The 20,031-nt window shown below is 31.7% G+C and overlaps 2 protein-coding genes across 3 annotated transcripts; one reads left to right on the plus strand and one right to left on the minus strand.

Moving 5' to 3' along the window:
• The first annotated feature begins 9,014 nt into the window (after window positions 1-9,014).
• LOC105796494 (receptor-like protein 7) lies at window positions 9,015-14,558 on the plus strand. Of its 2 annotated transcripts, XM_052627930.1 has the most exons (8): window positions 9,015-12,613; window positions 12,780-12,818; window positions 12,908-12,975; window positions 13,106-13,361; window positions 13,460-13,581; window positions 13,884-13,959; window positions 14,052-14,178; window positions 14,262-14,558. In XM_052627930.1, exon 1 carries the CDS (start codon window positions 9,038-9,040, stop codon window positions 12,191-12,193), a length of 3,156 nt encoding a protein of 1,051 aa, XP_052483890.1. In that variant the 5' UTR covers window positions 9,015-9,037; the 3' UTR covers window positions 12,194-12,613; window positions 12,780-12,818; window positions 12,908-12,975; window positions 13,106-13,361; window positions 13,460-13,581; window positions 13,884-13,959; window positions 14,052-14,178; window positions 14,262-14,558. The 2 variants fall into 2 exon arrangements, with proteins under 2 accessions (XP_052483890.1, XP_052483889.1); XM_052627929.1 differs by lacking the exon at window positions 13,884-13,959 and having other exon boundaries at window positions 14,000-14,178.
• A 2,951-nt stretch (window positions 14,559-17,509) lies between these two features.
• LOC128039821 (cytochrome P450 CYP749A22-like) lies at window positions 17,510-18,284 on the minus strand. The gene is made up of 2 exons (XM_052628441.1): window positions 18,017-18,284; window positions 17,510-17,904 (listed from the first exon to the last, which is right to left on the minus strand). Exons 1-2 carry the CDS (start codon window positions 18,282-18,284, stop codon window positions 17,510-17,512), a joined length of 663 nt encoding a protein of 220 aa, XP_052484401.1.
• Between the last annotated feature and the right edge of the window lie 1,747 nt (window positions 18,285-20,031).

The raw sequence follows: 20,031 nt of genomic DNA on the forward strand, positions 1-20,031 counted from the left end.
AAGCTACAAATTCTATACCCCTGAAGTTGCAGTGGGTCAGATTGAATTTACCACAACAAATCTTAACTCCTTGAGGTTGCAATGGAGCAAGATGAAATCGTAATACTAGATCCTACCTTCCTAAAGTTGTAGTGAAGCGAATACAGTAAAGTATAGTAACCAAGGAACTGAAAGAGTGAGTTGCTTGAAAAACAGAGGCACTAGAGAAGTCAAGATTCAACGGGACTGAACAAAATTGGTCCTCATTTAAAGTCTTTGCTCCATTCCCGTTACACTACAATAATCAAATAAGGGCAATTGTAAGAGCCCAATTTTGCTCGGGCCCAATAATAAAACAATAGCAAAAAATAACAATCCATTTACAAAGCTCGAGAGCCCAAAAAATTATTACAAGCCCAAATACAAAGAGAAGGCTCAATGGCCCAAAATCCTAATCTTTCAGCAGAAACCCTAGTTGCCTTAGCCCCCTACTGCATCGCTCCTCGGCATGTCAGCGGACACTACACCGAAAACCTTTCCCCTTGCACCAAAATGGCAGTAGCAACCCCGTTGACTTCCATCGCCTTTGCAAGAAACACAAAAAAGGAAAAGAAGTAGAAACAAGAAATTGAAAAAAACATATATTGTAATATTATTTCAGTTATAAAAACCGATCTTTGTAACACGAAAAGGGGATCGAATACACCGAAATAAAAAAACAAAATCGAAATACAAAAAAATATATCAGAAGAATCAAAATAAAAATACCACAAAATTCAAAAAGGTACATTTTATTGTTTATTATTATTATTTTATTTTGATTTTTCTCTTTTTGAAATAATAAAAAATAAAAAGGGAGAAACTTTACCTGTTTTGCGCCGTCGTCAGAGGTCCCCTTCGACTTGAGAAGCCTCGTCGAAGAGAGTAGAAACCGAAAGGTTTTTTTCATTTTTTGAGATTTTGGCTAAGATTTTAGTGATTTTGACTCTAGATCAGAGATCTACACGGAAAAGGATTATGGGGAATTTATTTGGCAATCTTTGGCCACCGAAGGCGACGGTTTCTGTCGCGGGTGACCGGCGGCCACAGCGGAGACTCGCTGGCCCCATGGCTGGATTTGAAGCCACTTTAAAGAAAAAAAAAAGGAGAATGAAGTTGTTTTTAAAGAACATGCTAAAATGATTTTTTTTTTCAAAATTTTAACTTATATAGACATATCAAAACGATGGCGTTTTGGCCTAGCTTCAGAAACCCCAAAACGATGTCGTTTTGAACTCAACCAAAAAACTGACCTATTTTCCCCTTACGATTCGGGTGTTTTTGAAGTGAGGGGATATTTGCAGTTTTGGTCCTTTCACTTTTTCATTTTTTTAATTTAGTCCTGCTCATTTTATTTGTTTTAATTTTTGCCCTATAATTTAATTTCTTTTGCAATTTAGTCCTCTGACCCACTATGACCCCTTGAGGAGTAACACGTGTCAATATGAAGGGGATAATTTCCATTTGACCCCTTAAAGTTTTCTACTTTATTTTAATTTAATCCTTTAAGTTCTGTTTCTTTATAATTTAGGCTTTTTGTTTTGTTATATTTTTAATTTAGTCCTTTATTCCCCTTTCCTTTATTTTTTTCTTGCAATTTGTGCTTTACGTTTTGTTTGAATTTTAATTTAATCCTCCATTCATTTAATTAAGTCCATATATTTACTTTTTTATTTTTTTACCGTCGATTTTTATTTTTAAATTTTGATCCTTACTTTTAATTATTGATATTACTAATATTATTAAGTAATTATAGTTGTTAATTGATATTAATTTTGTTAAAATTAAGCTTAAAGAACCAATATTTTATTAACATAATTCTATTATTATCATGAATTTTATATTATTTCATTATTAGTATTATTAGATAATATTATTAATTAAATATTTTTATTGGCTTTTCATTTGTACTCATTATATTATTGTCATTTTGTTTTATTATTTATGTTATTTTACCATAATTTTTCCATTATCTTACATTGTAAACAATTGCTACATACATCTATTTTTAGGCATAAGTGCATAAAAGAATAAAGACTAAGGCGATATTCTTTATTTTGAGGATTTCTAGAAATTGTGCCCTTAACTTACAGGGTACAATTTCTCCCTCGAACCAAAATAATCAAACATCCCTTCTCTTTTTTGGAAGAAATAATAATTAAAAATATATAAGATTTGAGCAATAATTAAGAAATGAGCATTCTTATTTTCGAGAATTCGAGACATCGTGCCCTAACTTATGAGGCATGATTTTCTTCTCGATTAACTTGAAATACGAAGACATTCTTCATAAAATTTGATTTAATTTCTTATTTTTGGAGATTTGAGACATTATGCCCTAACTTACGAGACATGATTTTCTTCCCGATTAACTCGAAATACAAAGGCATTTTTCATAAAATTTGATTTAATTAGCTGTATTTTAATCAAATAACATCATGCCAAAAAAAAGGGTCGTATTGTAAATTTTCTTCTAATCCACAAGTCTCGATGTTAAGACATCAAGTAATCAACTAGGTATCAATTTTGGGCATTATAAGGGTGTTAATCCTTCCTCATGCGTAACTGACTCTAGAACTCATTTCCAGAGTTTGTAGACAAAAAATCATCATTTTAGTAAATTTAACATTTTATTAAAATGATTGAATTTCAAGGTGACCTAACAACACCTAAATAAAAAAGATTGATGGCGACTCCATTTTCATTTTAAAAAATAAAAATTTGATTTCAAAAAAGGGTTTCGACATTCCTGATATGAAAGGTTGTTCAATTATACCAAGAAGGTGCAAAAAAAATAGTACTAACTACTAACCATTAGAGATTGAAGAACAAATAGGAGCATTTACATCCATATCTCTAGCAATACTATCATTTTGTACACCAAAAGAATATGTTAAAAAATATGTAAGAGAAGTCAAGATGAATGAACAAGAGAGAGAAAAAAAAAAAGCAAAGGCAATTAATTGAAGCCCAAGAAAGGAAAAAGAAGAGCTTAAGAGATGAGATAAAGCAAAAAAAAAAAAAAATTTAAAGAAGTGAGGAGCCAATATGAAGGCACAAAAAAGAAGAGAAAGTAAAATGAAAGAGAGAAGTTTAGGCCTTCTTCTCTTGTAATATCCAAGGTTCATCCACACGAGAACAAGGGTCCTACCTCTTCATCTCGACCCTTTTTCAATAAATTGTAATGACTCAACCCAAAAACAGAGAGAGAAAATCTATAACCCCAATTTCCAATAAAATCTAACCCTAGATCTAGAAATAGTTAAAAAAATCTATAAAATCAAGGTTGATTTACAAATGAAACATTGTTAAGGAAATCTATAAAATTATTAAGGAAGGTCTTCTTCACCGAGTTAAGCGACGGGAAGTTGGGAGGGGGTGAACAAACAATGAGGAAGGAAAAGTTTGGATCTATGATGGTTTTTCTTGTTTCAACATATCCATTTCTTCTCCTCCTCATCTTTTTCTTCTTTTAGTGTTTTGTTTGATTCTTAAAATGGGTTTCCATTGTGGCAAGTTAATTGACCACGTCACCTGTTTCGTTAGACCTATAACGAAAAATGTTAGTGGGTGATTGATTTGTCAGTTTTTAATAATGTTAATGATCAATTTGTTATTTTTTAAAAGTTGAGTGACTGTTTTGTTATTGAGATCAAAATTAAATGGCTGCTGGTGTAATTTATTCTAATAATAATTAATTATTATTATCCCTTGCTTTAATATGTTGAGAAAGTTCAGGAAATGTAAATAAGTTAAAAGAAAGTCAGAAATTAAATTAGTAAGTTTCATCACTTTAGAATTTTAAAAGACCGAAAAAGTGAGTGAAAAAGTGCCCACTATCAATTTGGAATTACTTTCCCTCATTTTAATATTGCTATGAATTTTGATATTATAAATTCTGATCATATTTAAATTTAAATATTCTAATTATTATCTATAATGAATTTGGAATAGATGTAAATATTAATCCTTGAATATCTGTATTTCAAATTAGCTTTACTTTTGTAAACAATGGACTCACAATTTTGGACTTTTAAATTTAAGATAAACTTTTTATTTAAAATTTGAATAAAAATATTATGATTTAATGCACATAATAAAGGGTTTAAAATTTAAAGTGAGGACTCAAGTTGAAATATTATAAGAAAAGTGCCAAACAATTCCACAGATTAAAAGCAAAGACTAAGGATAGTTTATATTTTCCTCAAAGCAGCCCATTATTGACTTTTTTTAGTCGTTAATTTCAGTGTGTATCTGTTCATTTCATACGCTTTAAGGAGATTATTGAAAAGTCACTAAATTATGAGGAAATTTAGTCTTTGAGCCATCAATTTATCTCAATCAGCTAAGACACTCACCACAATTCCATCTTTTCTTTTTTCGAAGAAATTATGTTAAGTTCCGTCATCATAATTTCCACCCTTGTTTTTATAATGACTTAGACTTAAATGAAGTGGGAGACCATTACATTCATATACTAAAAATCAGAAAAAAAAAAAAAGAAAAAAAAAGAAAAAGAAAGATTTGATGGGTCATAAAAGTAATTAAAAATTTGACTAAAGTAATTGTACCTATCAATTAATAGGATAGTTATAGTGAATAAAGATATCATTTTCACGAAGATAAACGTACTAGTAATTACCGTCTTTCTATTATTTAACTATTAGAGTTGCGTGACCCAAATTCCTGTCAAAGAAATAATATAGTGGGAAAGCTAGGTTGATTTTGAAATTTCAGTCTAATTAAAATCCCTATTATCGCATTGACTTGTTCTATAGATTCCTTATTAGATTTGACTCTAATTCGGTAGATTTATGTTGTCCTATTTCTAGAATTGCATGCAACTTCACTCAACCACGCAAGATCTACTCTTAAACTTGATCTATTCTTCATTTGATTTAAACACATTGAACATGGATCAATAATCTAGAAATATTAAACCAAGAATTGAGCACACATAATTGAAAATAAGAAACTAAGCGTCTATTATGTAAAATAAAAATCAAATGACAGAATTCATCACAGGGTTCGTCTTTCTTAGGTATTTAGAAAATTAGTTTATACTCGAAAATAAAAACATCCATGAGATAGAATAACCGAAAGAAATAAAGGAACTCATGATAACTCCCTAAGAATCTGAGAATCTTCAATCTTGACGGAAATCTTCCAAGACGGCTTCAATGATTTTTTTCAAGTTGTTTTCTTAAATATTCTATGCGGCTTACTCCTCTCTTTTTATTTTTGTCATATATACATCCTAGAATGCCCAAAAAACCTAAAAATCGCATTTTTCCGCAGCTGGGTGTGAAATCCCTTAAAATTGATATAGTCTACCACATGGCTATGTGGTAGGCCGTGTGGAATGGGTCAGCTTGTGTGGCTTCTATAGCTTGCTCCGGTTTTCACTCATTTTTCGCTTCTTTTACTCCCAAATGCTCTATTAAGCATAAAATCATGAATCTAAAGGATTAGGAGCATAAAATTCACCATTAAAATTGAATAATCACCCAAAAACACTGTAATACCCAATTTTAGCCCGGGCTCACATATGGAAACATAATTTTTGAGGATATGCAATCTTATATATGATATGCAATCCTAGATATGATATGCAATCTTAGATATGATATGCAATCTTAGATATGATGTATAATCTTTGATATGATATGCAATCTTAGAAGATATGATTTTGTAATCTTAGAGATACCCTTTAATCTCAGCCGTTGATGTAATTGATCTGTACCGTTGGATTTGGGGAGGCTCAACTATAAATAGAGGCCTCTCCCTTCATTGTAAAGAAAGGAGAGAAAAAAGGAGGAAGAGGAATAAAAAAGAGAACGATTGGCAGTTTTTTAAAGGTGGCTTACTATTTTTTTCTTTCGATTATTTTTTTTACTTATTTACGATTTTAAAAAGGGGGAGAAGGTGATACCACTGCGAATTTTATTTATTTATTTTATTTAGCCCCTCCGCCTTTTAATGTTTTTGTAATTAAGTTTTTTTTTATTTTTATTTTTCTTAATTTACCCTTTTATTTATTTTTATTTCAATTGGGTCTAAGTTGAACGGCGTCGTTTTAGAGGAGAAGGGAAAATTTCCCTTCCAGCCCCTCTATGTAATTCGCGCGTTCAAATTAATCCTTTTACTTTTATTTATTTGCGGATTTACCCCTGTTTTTTTACTTCCGACCCAATTTAGTCCTTTCTCATATTTTTCTTAAAATCAGTATTTCTAATTTTTTTTATGAAATTATTATTATTATATGTATATATATAAATATGTTTCTTTTGCATGTATTTACACCTTAAAAAAAACTAATATTTTTCGTATATTTTAGACACATGTTTTATTAATTTTGATATTATCTTAATTATTTTAAACTTATATATTTTCATGGATGTATGTATATTTTATTTATTTATTTCAGTTATTTGTCTATTAATTTATGTTTACATATATTTTTATTATCTTGTCTATTTATTTGATATTTTGCAGGCCATTATTTTACTTATTTGTTCATATATTTGTATTATTTCTATGCTATCGTAGTATTTATTATTGCATTATATATTTAATGTAGCATAACATTACATTTTTTACTCGATTTTTAAAATCAAACTTTTTCAAAATGGATATTCTTTTAATTAAAATAAAAACTCATTATTGGGAATTCAACACGTTGTGTCCTAACGTATTGGATGTGACGCATTGATTTCTCGAAATGAAAATTTTTTTAAAAAATCATGAAGGAAATATTCCGAGTTTGAGATTCTAAAGGAATTGTGCCCTAACGTATTGGGTGTGATTTCTTAAATCTTGGATAAGTGGATGTTCTTTTAAAGTAAAGGAAATATTCGAGTTTGGGATTCTAAAGGGATCGTGCCCTAACGTATTGGGTGTGATTTCTTAAATCTTGGATGAGTGGATGTTCTTTTAAAGTTTTATTGTATAAGTATTCTGACCTAATTCATTTTGGGGGAAATTAGAATGTTGTGCCCTAACGTATTGGGTGTGGCATTTTTGCTTCTCTAAATTGAAAAGGGTCTTAATATGCAACGTTTTAAGTTTTTAAAGATTATATTTTTAAAATTTTCAACCTTAAGACATTAATTAATTAACTAGGTACCAATTTTTGGGCGTAATGAGGGTGCTAATCCTTCCTCATGCGTAACCGACTCCCGGACCCGTTCTTCTAAAATTCGTAGACCAAAGTCGTTTTTAGGTGACCCAATCACACCTTAATAAAAGATTGGTGGCGACTCCCAATTTTCATTTTTTAAAGTCGACAACCTTAAAATTTTTTATTTTTTAAAAATGGTTTCGACAAACACATTAAGAACGAGGTTAAAATATGTTACTTTTTAATACTTATCAAGACTTAGACATTTGTATGCAGTGCTAAATATTAAAATTAAGATTAAGACTAACAATATCTCATACTATTATTTAATTTAGAATTCAACCCATAATTTGGGGTGTTAAAATGCGTTGTTAGTCCTGTATTTGTATAAAACTTGAGATTTGACCCTATACTTTAAAAATTAAAAATCAATACTTTTACTTTTTCAATTTAAAAATCTAGTCAAATTATTATCGTCATTGGTAGTTTTTATAAAATATTTCAATTTAATATGTTTAATTATATTAATCATATGCCACGTCATATGAGGATAAACTAATCAAAATTTCAAGTTGAAAAGTTTTATGAAAAATACTTGCGATTTTAATGACTACGTTGAGATTTTTAAATGAAAAAGGTAAGAGGACTTAGTTTTAAACATTTACATACATGTGAGTGTTAGATCAAATTGAGTGAAAAATTTTGAGTTAATCGAGTTGACAAATCCTATTTTACCATCCTAACTCGATTTGAAAATTTTCGAATCAAGTCGAGTGAAATTGTTCGAGTTAAATTAAAAAAAACTTAACATGTCAATTTAAAATATTGTTACAATATAACTAATTCATGTTAGAGCACATAAATTTGAAACCATGTGTATTTAAAACTTTTCAAAGCAAAAAAAAAACTTGATAGAGACCAATTTGTTCATTTTCATACTTGATAGGGACCAAAATTTATTTACACCAATTTGTTATTTTAATTATTCGAGTTATTCAAATTATAAAATTCAACTCAATTCGAACTCGAAACTCAAAATACTTATCTAAGTTTACTCGAATAATTTAATTCAATTAACTCGAAATTTGATTTTTTCTAATCAAACCAAGATTTGTTTACCGTTACATTTACATGCATGCCAAAAAATTAAGAATAAGGCTAATAATATCATTTTCTTTGTTAGTTCAAAATTAAAATTATTAAAAATTTCAAATTAGACAGTTATTTTGAGGATTTTATTAAAATGTTTTAAAGTTGGGATAATAATTTAGAATTTAATCCATTGCTTAAGGAGAAAAGACGGAACCTTGGAATATTATTCATATAGACTAAAGATGGAGCAAAAGAACCATCTCCATTTCTTTCATTTTTTTATAATTTTAATTAACTTCAAAGTGAAATTTTAAATATGTTTCTTTTGTTAGATAATACTTACAATCATCCAAAGCCCTACTCTAATCCAAAAGTAGGAGGATAATCGTCTTAGCACACTTAAACTTACATCATTTTACATTGATAATAATACCTATACCAATCGATCTAATACTCAATTAACAAGATGTAAAGAAAATTAAGTGTGAATGGAATAAATTACTGTTAAGATATTAAGAATAAATGATACATGCATTATGACTAAGAGCTTTAATATATTATTATTATTATCCCTTGCTTTAGTACGTTGAGAAGGAAATAAAAAGGAAAGACGTAAAGCAAATTCAACTACTTTCTCTTTGTTAATTTGACGAATGTTTGTTGCTACTTTAGCTTTGGAATCTCAAAAAGTCTTTCTTACCATCATTTTCTACGTTAGTCCAAAAATAATAAAAAAATTGTATGTAAACTACACATTTGTGTATAAATAAGTTGTATGGAAACAATCCTCCTCCACACCCACCAAACATGAACACTCTTCATTTCCTTATTTCACTCTTTCTCTTCTCATGCTTCCTTCCTCTTGTCTTGTCTTTTTCACCTCCTCAAACTCATCTCCCTAAGCAATGCCTTGATGACCAGAGATCTCTTCTGTTGAAATTGCAGCAGCATCTTTATTATGCCCCTAATTTTACTTTCTCTTCCAAATTCGAGCTTTGGGATCCCAACACTGATTGTTGTTCTTGGGAAGGAGTCACTTGTGATGCTTATGGTCATGTCGTTGGCATTGATCTTAGTTACAAAAACCTTTCAGGCAGCTTTCACTCCATAGTCAATCTCCATCATCTTCAACATCTGAATCTTGCTGGAAATAACTTTAATACCACGTTGTTTTCGTATGGGTTTGATAAACTCCAAAATCTTACTCATCTCAACCTTTCAAGCTCATGTTTCCATGGCCAAATTCCAATGAACATCTCATTCTTAACAAGGTTAGTTTCTCTTGATCTATCCTATCAAGGTAGTTGCTATCAAAGAAATGGTTATGATTATTATTTACTATCTCTGAAACTAGAGAAACCAAACTTCAAGACATTTATCAAGAATTTGAAGTTTCTCACGGAGCTTTATTTGGATGGTGTCGACATTTCGACTCAAAGTACTAAATGGTGTGAAACCACATCTCTTGTACTTCCAGACCTGCATGTGTTGAGTCTGTCAAGCTGTGGTTTAGAAGGTCCATTATGTTCTTCACTCTCAAGACTCTCTTTTCTTTCCAAACTTGTCCTTGATGGGAACCCAATCTCTTATTTACCTCCCAATTTCTTGGTAAATTCCTCTCGTTTGGTTTCTCTCAGTTTGAGGGATTGCACTTTGAGTGGCCATTTTCCTACCGGAATTCTCTTATTGCCAAAAATTCAAAGCATTGACATTTCATTAAACTTCCAACTTATGGGTGAGTTGCCAGAATTTCCTTCAAACAGTGCTTTACAGAGATTGTCGCTTATTTATACAAATTTTAGTGGAAAACTACCTGAATCAATTGGAAATCTGAAGTTCCTGACAAATTTAGAGCTTTCTTATTGCAATATTTTTGGACCCATTCCATCGTCAATTGCAAATCTTAGTCACCTGGTGAACTTAGATCTAAGATATAATAATTTCAGTGGTTTAATCCCTTCGTTTCATAGATTTGGAGTTCCTAATCTTGTAAATCTCTATTTGGATGGGAACAAGCTTTTTGGGTCAATACATTCTTCTTTATTTACTCTTCCATCGTTGAAGACCTTGTATCTTGGAGACAATCAATTGGTTGGGAAAATTGATGAGTTCCCCAATGCATCTTCTTCTTTGATTAAAGTACTATATATAGGCAATAATTATTTAACAGGACCAATCCCAAAGTCAATGCTTCAACTTCCAAGGCTTGAAAGGCTTCATATTGAAGGCAATAGCTTTAGTTTTATGAAGCTTGACATGTCTGTCCAATTGAATAACTTGAGGGATCTGACGCTGTCCAACATAAACTTGGTAACCGAAAGTGACAACGAAAGTCTTACTTTTCCCCTATTAGAGAGCCTAAGCCTAAGGTCATGCAACCTTACTGAATTTCCCGAATTCATCAAAGCACAAGACAAGTTGGTTGAGTTAGATCTTTCTAACAATCATATCTATGGGGTTGTGCCTAATTGGTTGTGGAAGAGCACCCTTTCATGGGTTGACCTTTCTTTCAATATGATTGATTTTCCAAATCAGCTTCCCTCAAGTGATGCAAACTTCTCCGTTCCAAAGTTGAGGGAATTGTATCTAGAATTCTGTAACATAAGTTCGTTTCCAGAGATTTTAAGGAGTCCAGAAAATTTAACAGAACTTGACCTTTCAAATAACAAAATAAGTGGTGCAATACCAAACTGGGCGTGGAAGAAAAGTTTGCATTATCTCAATCTTGCAAATAACCATCTCTCATCTTTGGACCAACTTTTACCCAACCAGAGTTCAACTTCTTCACAAAGCTCCTTACCTAGACCTATTTGCAATTTGAGTCAACTTTCGCATTTCACTGCATCTCATAACAATTTGAGTGGCCCAATTCCAAATTGCTTATGCAATATGAGTCAACTCATTGACCTCGATGTCTCTAATAATAATTTGAGCGGCCCAATTCCAAATTGCTTATACAAAATGAGTCGACTTAGTGGTTTCAATGCATCTTATAACAGTTTGAGTGGCCCAATTCCAAATTGCTTGGGCAATATGAGTGCTCTGAGTCGGTTGGATCTTCATGGAAATAATTTCAATGGAATCTTACCAAAATTTTCAAAAGCAACCCAACTATGGCTTCTCAACGTTGGTGAGAATAGATTGGAAGGAGAGTTGCCAAGATCATTAGCGGAATGCACTCAGCTTGAAGTTTTGGATGTGGGAAACAACATGATGCATGATACATTCCCTTTTTGGTTGGAGAAACTGACTGAGCTAAAAGTTCTCATATTGCGGGAAAACAGATTTTATGGTCAAATTAAACATAAATTTGTTTTCCCAACTTTGGATGTGTTGGACATTGCTTCAAATCAGTTTTCTGGTGAACTATCCATTGATTTCGTTCAAGCCACTCAACTAAGGTCACTCAAAATAGGTGGGAATAAATTGGAAGGGAAGCTGCCAAGATCATTAGCCAATTGCACAGCACTTGTGGTTCATGATACATTCCCATTTTGGTTAGAGAAGCTGCCTTCCTTGAAGGTTCTCATTTTGCGAGCAAACAGATTCTACGGCACCATTACAAAATTCGACACGGAACGTGGGTTTCCAAAGCTACGCATATTGGACACTGCTTCCAACAACTTTTCAGGTGACTTGTCCATTGCATTTTTGCAAAGCTTGAAGGCAATGATGCAGATAACAAATGACGACAAAGCTAAGCTGGTTTATATCGGAGAGCAATACTATCAAGATTCTGTGACAATTGTTAATAAAGGGATTGAAATGTTGTACCAAAAAGTCTTGACAATTCTTACTTGTCTTGACCTTTCCAACAATAGTTTCCATGGGAGAATACCAGAAGAAATACAAATGTTGAGGTCACTCAAAGTGCTAAACTTGTCGTATAATAACTTCGACGACGAAATCCCAGTAGCAGTTCAAAACCTAAAAGATCTAGTCTTTGGATCTCTCACAGAATGAGCTGTCAGGGAAGATTCCTCCACAGCTTACAGATTTAACTTTCTTAGCAGCATTGAACTTGTCTTACAACCAACTTGAAGGGAGCATACCACAAAGCAATCAGTTCATTACATTTTCAAATGATTCTTACCGTGGGAATCCAAAATTATGCGGTCAACCATTGTCCAAGAAATGCAATGAAGTTGGTCTTCCAATGCCACCACTTCCTTGGGAAGATGAAGATTCATGGTTATATGCTATGTCTACTTGGAAAATTGTGTTGATAGGTTACGCTAGTGGATTGGTCGTTGGGCTATGTATTGGATATACAGTGCTGAATGAGTTGGGAAACAAATGGGTTAACAAGTTCAAAAAGGGTGGGAAAAGAAACAGAACAAGATGTAGGTGACTCCATCATAATTCTTGTTTCAAAATTAGCTGGTAAGCATTAGTCTTTCTAATTTGAAAAGATAGTTGTTGATATATATTGTTTTTCATAACCGCATTTTTCTCTGTCTTTACCAAGTTCACTATCATATCGTACTTGTACATTGACATTCATTTTCCAGACTCTATTGTAATTTTATGTTACCATTTCGCCATGCAGGAGGTACTTGAAGCAGGACATGGAAAGTAGAGTCAGACGGTACTAGTTTCTTATGACTATGAGCATTTTTTTTCTTAATAAATATTGACAAAGTTCACTATCATATCATATTGTATTTGTTCTTGTAGCAACGACAAAGTTACCTTGATGAATTGCATAGGTACTTGATCCATAACATGGAATGGACTGAAATGAGGTACATGAAGAATCTAGGCAATGATCCTAACAAGATCAATGCACTGGCTTGTAATTTTGCTTTTATATGCACTTTTTTTCCTTCTGTAGCTTGGCATGAGTGTATAACTGTTAATTCATTTTGCATCCAGGTCCCAGTGGAATTTTTTGTTGATCACTCAGTCCAGGTTAATGTGACAAGATCTAAAAATGCTGTTCTAGCAACAATGGAATTTGAATTCCAAAGGAACAAAGAGAGATTTTCTTTCATTAAATGGGATTCATCTGCTTCAAAAACGTGCTTGTTGAATTATAGGAGAGGGTGTGGTTGAACTACCGTTGGGTTTCTATAAAATTGCAGAAGTTATATCCTTGGTGGTTTGACTTTTGTATCATATTCTGTCATAGGTAAATGACCTCTATCCCCCTAAGCTTCAAGTGATTGCATGTAAGTGGTGGCATTTCAAATAGAAACAACCCAAAGTATAATAATAGAATTGTAACAGGTGTCTAAAATCAGAGATGGCGTTTCGCATCACCAAAAGAGTTTTTGAACAGAGAGATGCAAGAGGTGACAAAGGGTCCTTGGTTGGTTCTTGTTCCTCCTGGTTCTGAAATTCTTCACCAGGTAAATATATATACATACAAACAAACACACTTACATGTTTACAATTATTTGTTCAAATGAATGAGACTTGGGCACTGAGTTTGTCTCTGAATAAGTTTGAAGGTCAAACTGCAGTACCTCGAATGTTTCGTCTTTCAGAATGATGAAATATTATTTCCTGATAGTGAGATTAGTTCTGATCCTCATACAACACTAAGTTGGGGGATTTGAAGCAAAGGCAGCAATGCTAGGCTGAAGCCTCTTTTTTCCTTGTTCCTGGGAATTGCTATATAGTTGAAAAGCTTATTTTGCAATTTATGCAGCCCCTGAGCATGGTATTGCTTGGTGTTGGTAGATTCACATTGTCCAAGAACCTACTAGATGTTATATTACAAGATGGTAATGCTTTATTTTGTATCTGGTTTTGATTCTGATGCAGATGTTGAGAAAGCATAGTCTTAAATCTTGACAATGGAATTTACCATCAATAGTATCAGGTTTATAGGACTTTAATGTGCATACAGTAGAGGATGTGGTTGAATTATCATTGGCAGTTGCAGATATTTGAAGACATATAGGATGATGGCATGCCTTGCTTCAATTCACAAGCCATTTGGGGTATGTAATGTTTAACTACTACTGAATTTCCAAGCTTTCTTTTATATGCAATTTACTTTAACTTCAAATTTTTTCTTCTTCAGAATGTCTGTACAGCTAAGGAGATTTGATGACATGACATTGATGAAAGCCATATCTGATGGTCATTGGACCGACTGTGTAAAGGGCCATTGGCTTTATATTTTATCAAACACGTGTTGGGTTATAGGTCCGGGTGTAAAGGGTGGACCTGTTGGTCCGGGTTTTAGTGCAGCCCAACATTTGTTTTTATATTAATTTATTTATCCTTTCAATGATAATTTTATTAGTTTAAAAAATACTGTCCAATTAAACCTTGTATGTAATACTATGATAAAAATAATAATTAGCATATTATTTTCTTTGTTAGTCCAAAATTAAAATTTTCAAATTAGAATGTTACTTACAATTCGATGATTTAAATATATTTTTAAAGTTTAAATATTAATTTAAAATTTAATCTATAATTTAGGGACATCAAGTGAATTAACCCTTTGATAAATTCGGACATATTTATAATTTTGATACTCATTAATAAATTAGGACTAAAAAACCTATTGATAAATTGATTTTATTTTGTTCTTTTGGGCAATACCAAAATTTAATTGAAAGAATTGAATGGTACACTTTTATATTTTTAAGAATCAAATTATTTATGAAAATTCAAATCAGAAAATATAATAATTGTAAATACCCTTCATAATTTAGCTTGAAAATAAACCATTAATGCTTTTTTTCCTTTTTGAGGTGTGTGTTTGTGTAGGTTATGGTAATCAAGAAAATGGACAAAAATTAACATGTCAGATCAAAGACTTAGAATAACTTTTTTTTTAATTCGACACTAATTCAAGATTGATGATGATATTATGATAAGTAATTTAATTTTTTATTGTAGTAACATAAATATTTCATGTGTTATCACTAATTAGTTTTGACAGACGTTTTCTAAGTTTACAACCTAAGTGTAGATTATATTCGAGCAATAAAATCTCGAGGCGCCGAGTTCGATCCATAGGAAAGTTGCTTAGAACTTAAAAGGTACAAGTATTATGCTAAAACAAATACTTAACTTTGGAATGAGTGTCAAAAATGAATGTAGGAGAAAAAACACTAGAAATGTAAATAAAAAACTAAAAAATATATATCTGGAAAGAAAATGTGTTGAGGTTAGAGAATCCAATTTTTGTATCATATTAAGATTAAATTTTAATACTTAATGTTATTGCTCAATTAGCATCCACACAAAGGTTCCAATAGGATAATTTAGCAACTTGCGTCCAATAATTAAGCATATGAATCTATAAGTAAAGGTATGCCATCAAATAAGTGTCCAATATGATTGTCTGATAAGCCCAAGAATTCAGCAAATGAATCAATAAGCAAAGTATGATGCAATAATGAAAGTTCAACTGTTCAAATGCAGAGCAAAATATAACATATGATGTTATAATCACTTAATAACTTCAAAACTTATAAAAAAGAACTCAAATATTTATTATACCAATTTTATGTCTTCAACAAACCAAGGTTAATTTATCTAAGCATTCATTGTGCCATCTATTGTCTATAACAAATAAATAAAAAATCTTACTTTGCAAGTATGATTATGACAAGTGATTGATAATTAATTTTATCTCAAATGATGATGAAATTTACTTTAATATTTTCCAAGAGTCTCACCCTGTTACCTCAGCATTGAAAACTTAAAATACCATAACAAAATATAACAACTCAAACTTAGGTGAAAAAGACATAATAGATATAAGAAACTTGAGATTTTACAAGGATAAAGAAACAAACAAAAACTAGCAGGAAAATGATCATGATCTCAACTCCACGTTGCCTTCTATTCTAAAACTAAAGGTTGTTTATAGAGATTTGGGAAGAGGAAAATGACAATGCAAAGGACTTGCTAGTAATAAATTGCTAGGCCCGCTTCTTTGTCATCTTTTTGAATCATTTTTCACATGTTATTTGTTGACTTCTTCGTTCAAGTTAACAACTCCTAAAGCAAAAAATCAAAGAAAGTTGATTGCATATCTGCATCTTGTACATTCATTGTAAAAATTTCAACTCTAAACTCTAAATATATTAGAAGATATGATCCAAATACAAAAATGCTGTAAAATTGTCCATCAATTTGAAGCTTGTAATTTTTTTTTTTTACTTTTGGATTTCTCCCTGATGCGTTTTAGCATTGGTGTTCCGATATTTGAATATATTTTCAAAACCCCTTTCGACAATATAAAGTACACCCAAAGTAGTGTTCCGATCAGGAGTTCTAAATGCGCCCAAATTACACATTTTGAATCTTTAAGCATTGAACTGTCACTCATCAAATTGGATCAACTTTAGGCTTAGTGTATTTAATCTCATGGTTCCATGTATTGACATATTCCCAAACCTATTTTACTTGCAAATGCCACATGAAACATCTTATTGAAACTAAATGTGTGAAAACACTAAAAACACATCATGTTTACTATGCAAACATAAAAAAGTAAAATAAACTAAAATGAATTTAAAACATATAAAACACTAAAAAAAAAACTAAGCAAATGCAAGCAAGATATAGTCCGAAATGATCAAATGATAAAGAGTCATCAAATTTCAAACTATATGTTTCATTATTTATTGTGTTATTTTAAATACACATTTGTGTTTTAAATTTGTGACTTTTACATGTAAACGCGTGTGATAAAATTTTTAGTATTCATTAATTTCATCAAATTTCAATTGATTTTATAAAATTTGAAGAAGAAAAAGAGAGAGAGAGAGAAATTTGGAATTGGAGTGCATTTTCTAAAGAAATGAAAATTTTATAATATCGTAAGACATCTTCATTGATGACCAAATTTCAAATAACAAATTTAAATATGATTCTTTCAACGAAATTGTGTACAAGATCTTCTTGGCTTGTAAAATGGGTTTTAGTAGAAGGACAAGTCCTATATGTGCTACTAGAATCTAGTTGTCCAAAGTATAGAAGATTCGTCTTTGTATATTTATATATTTTAACAAAATTGTTTAATAAAATATCAATTAAATACATTAATATCCTTTGTATATTATTCTCAATACTTTTTACATGCAAAACAAAAGAGGAGTAAATATTAGCTTATTGATTATTAAACTTTTAACTAATACTAAGTGTTATTATATGGTCGAATCATAATACAGAAAAACGACTTGTATTAATAGATAACCTAAACATGTCTTTATTCTAATAAAAAACAAACATAAACCAATTATGCTAAACCCCTATTTCTTAACAACTATGTACTACAAGCATTATTATGCAGTGACTCAAGTATTACTTGAATTCCATGTTGTGGTACAAGGGAAATAATAGGTATTGGAGAGTGGACATAGGGGAGAGGGTAACGGTGTAACGTTGTAAAATCATGGAGAGTACAACCTTAGTTTCTATCATTGCAAAGGTCATACCAACACAAGATCGAGGTCCCGATCCAGTCGCATTGTAGTTGGTAGCTTTGGCAATCCTTTCGGAGAATCTCTCCGGTTTAAAAAGATGCACATCATCACCCCACAAATAAGGGTCACGATGAAGTCCGCTGTTTAGAACCAGAATATCTATATTAGCAGGCAAGACTAGCTTTCCTAACTGAACTTCTCCTGCAACTTCTCTTGGCAGGCCATTTATTGGACCATACAATCTTAGATAGTTCCATTGATGATCATAAACATCTGTTTGCAAAAACGAAATATGTTAGTGTAGCGATCACTATTTAAATACCTGGTTATAGTTTACTTACCGTTTTGAGTTTGGTGATGCCTTCAAGAAGTGGATTTTGGTTACCAAATATGTCAATCACCTCTCTTCTTGCTTTTTCTTGCCAATCTCCATGGATTGCCAAATGTAGGACTATCCATGAAAGCAATGAACCTAGAGTTGATTGTCCAGCAAAGTAGATTGTTTTGCATTCACCTACCGAGTCTTCTAATGAAAGCTTGTTTTTATCGTTCAAATCATGATAAGCATTTACAAGTAATCCCAGATAATCATCACCGAAGCTGTCAGCTTCTCCACTCACAACTTTGTTTTCTGTTTTCTTAATTATCTCCATCACACAATTTTGTATGCCTTTTTCAAGTTTTTCAGACTCTAGCAAATCAGCAGATTACCATAAAGCAAATCAAGGTCAGCCATATATAAGGAGAAAACTATATCCATGGGGATTGAGAACATGTTGGAACTAAGAATGTGAAAAATGAAGGAAGTAAGCAGTTCCTTGAGCTTGAAAGCTCGATAGTTGCTGAGCAAACAAAAGAGAATCGAACTTGAAAGACAAAAGAAAAGCAAGAAGAGAGAGTTTGATGTTGAATCTTTGATGAATTTTTCATTAACTTGAAAGATGGCATAATGCCAATACATATACCAGACATGAGCTGGTCAAAAATAAACAAATTGTTACCTAAACATTACCTACTACCACTAAGTAGTCTTGAAACTAGTTAAACATAACTTGCACACATAGGTAAGCTGATTTATCAATCTATCAGCACCTGATTACATCAAACATATTACCAACTTAGTTCAAACTAACTAAGCAACAAAACATTAACTTGAAGTAACTAAATCATCAACATTGGCTTCAGCTGCAACTGCATGGTTCGGCAGCTTGTCTGCTTCTTAGCTGCATGCAGACCAACTTCAACAGAACACAATCAAGGAAAAACATGGGATTAACAAATTAAGTTTAGAGGGAACATACTTAATGAAAGGAATCGTAGTCTTGGAAATATTTCGGCTCACCAGTATGTTCAACTTTTTCAACATGACAAAAATCTTCTCCCCTTCCAAGTAATTGCTACCGAAAGCTGTTCTTGATATCACTTCTCAAGTCAATAATCTGAATTCTTCGAATACCTCAATCTCTTTGCTTTCTTGGGCTTTCCACTTTTCTAGCATTGTTTCAACTCTAGCAATTATTGTTGGAGTCATGTTCTGCCCAAACAATCCTCCAATATGTTAGTGCTCTGATTATATTGCAGTATTCTATGTATAATTACAACTAATTTATATATTTCGAGGATTTACCTTTAGCCTTTCCCCATGGAAAGCTTTATCGGCCAGCTTTCGATGCTTTGCCCATTTTTCCCCCTCAATGAACGCAAGCCCATTTCCCAAGAGCTTCTCACCAATATCTGAAAGCTTCCTTTTCGGAAAGAAATTTTCACTATTTCTTAGAACCTTTTTGACAAGTTCAGGGTCTGAAATCACCAGTTCAGCTCGAACACTGCTCCAAGAAAGATAATTCTTCCCTAATCACATAAAAGAAAAAGGATCTATCTTTTCTTGGAGCCATAACATAGAAACCATAATGAAAAACATGCATGGATCTTATCATATCTGTTGATCCAGGTGTAAAAATGTGGCTGTACTTTGGGAAATATATCATCTGTTAAGGCCAAACATTTGCTTAATGCTTCCATTCTCATTTTGGTAACTTGTTTGTTGTTTCCATAGATGAATTTATAAGGAGGTCCTTTGATTCCCTGCGAATTCATCATATTTTGTATACGGGGAGGTATCCACATGTACTCATAAAAGAACTTTATTAAAGCTATGAGGAAGAAACAACATGGGACAAGAATTACAAGCTCCATCAAGCCACTCTTTTTTCTTCTCTACCCCTGAATCTAGATATTCCATTTGTATTTATATTGTGATTTCCATATTGAACAAGTACACATGATAAGATATCATATTTTATAGTTAGTATTTACATTAAAAATAATAATAATTTATTTTTTAAATGTTGGTTAAAATTAATAATAGTTTAAGAGAAAAGATTGTATGAAATAGGGGCA

The sequence above is a fragment of the Gossypium raimondii genome, chromosome 3, assembly GCF_025698545.1.
Source record: "Gossypium raimondii isolate GPD5lz chromosome 3, ASM2569854v1, whole genome shotgun sequence".
NCBI lineage: Eukaryota > Viridiplantae > Streptophyta > Magnoliopsida > Malvales > Malvaceae > Gossypium > Gossypium raimondii.

Bases quoted from the DNA above. Each gene is read 5' to 3' on its own strand.
- LOC128039821 (XM_052628441.1), bottom strand. From the start codon at position 18,284: ATGGAGATAATTAAGAAAACAGAAAACAAAGTTGTGAGTGGAGAAGCT. The intron at 17,905-18,016 runs GTAACCAAAATC...TTTTGCAAACAG, and splicing joins AGAGGTGATTGACATATTTG to ATGTTTATGATCATCAATGG.
- LOC105796494 (XM_052627930.1), top strand. From the start codon at position 9,038: ATGAACACTCTTCATTTCCTTATTTCACTCTTTCTCTTCTCATGCTTC.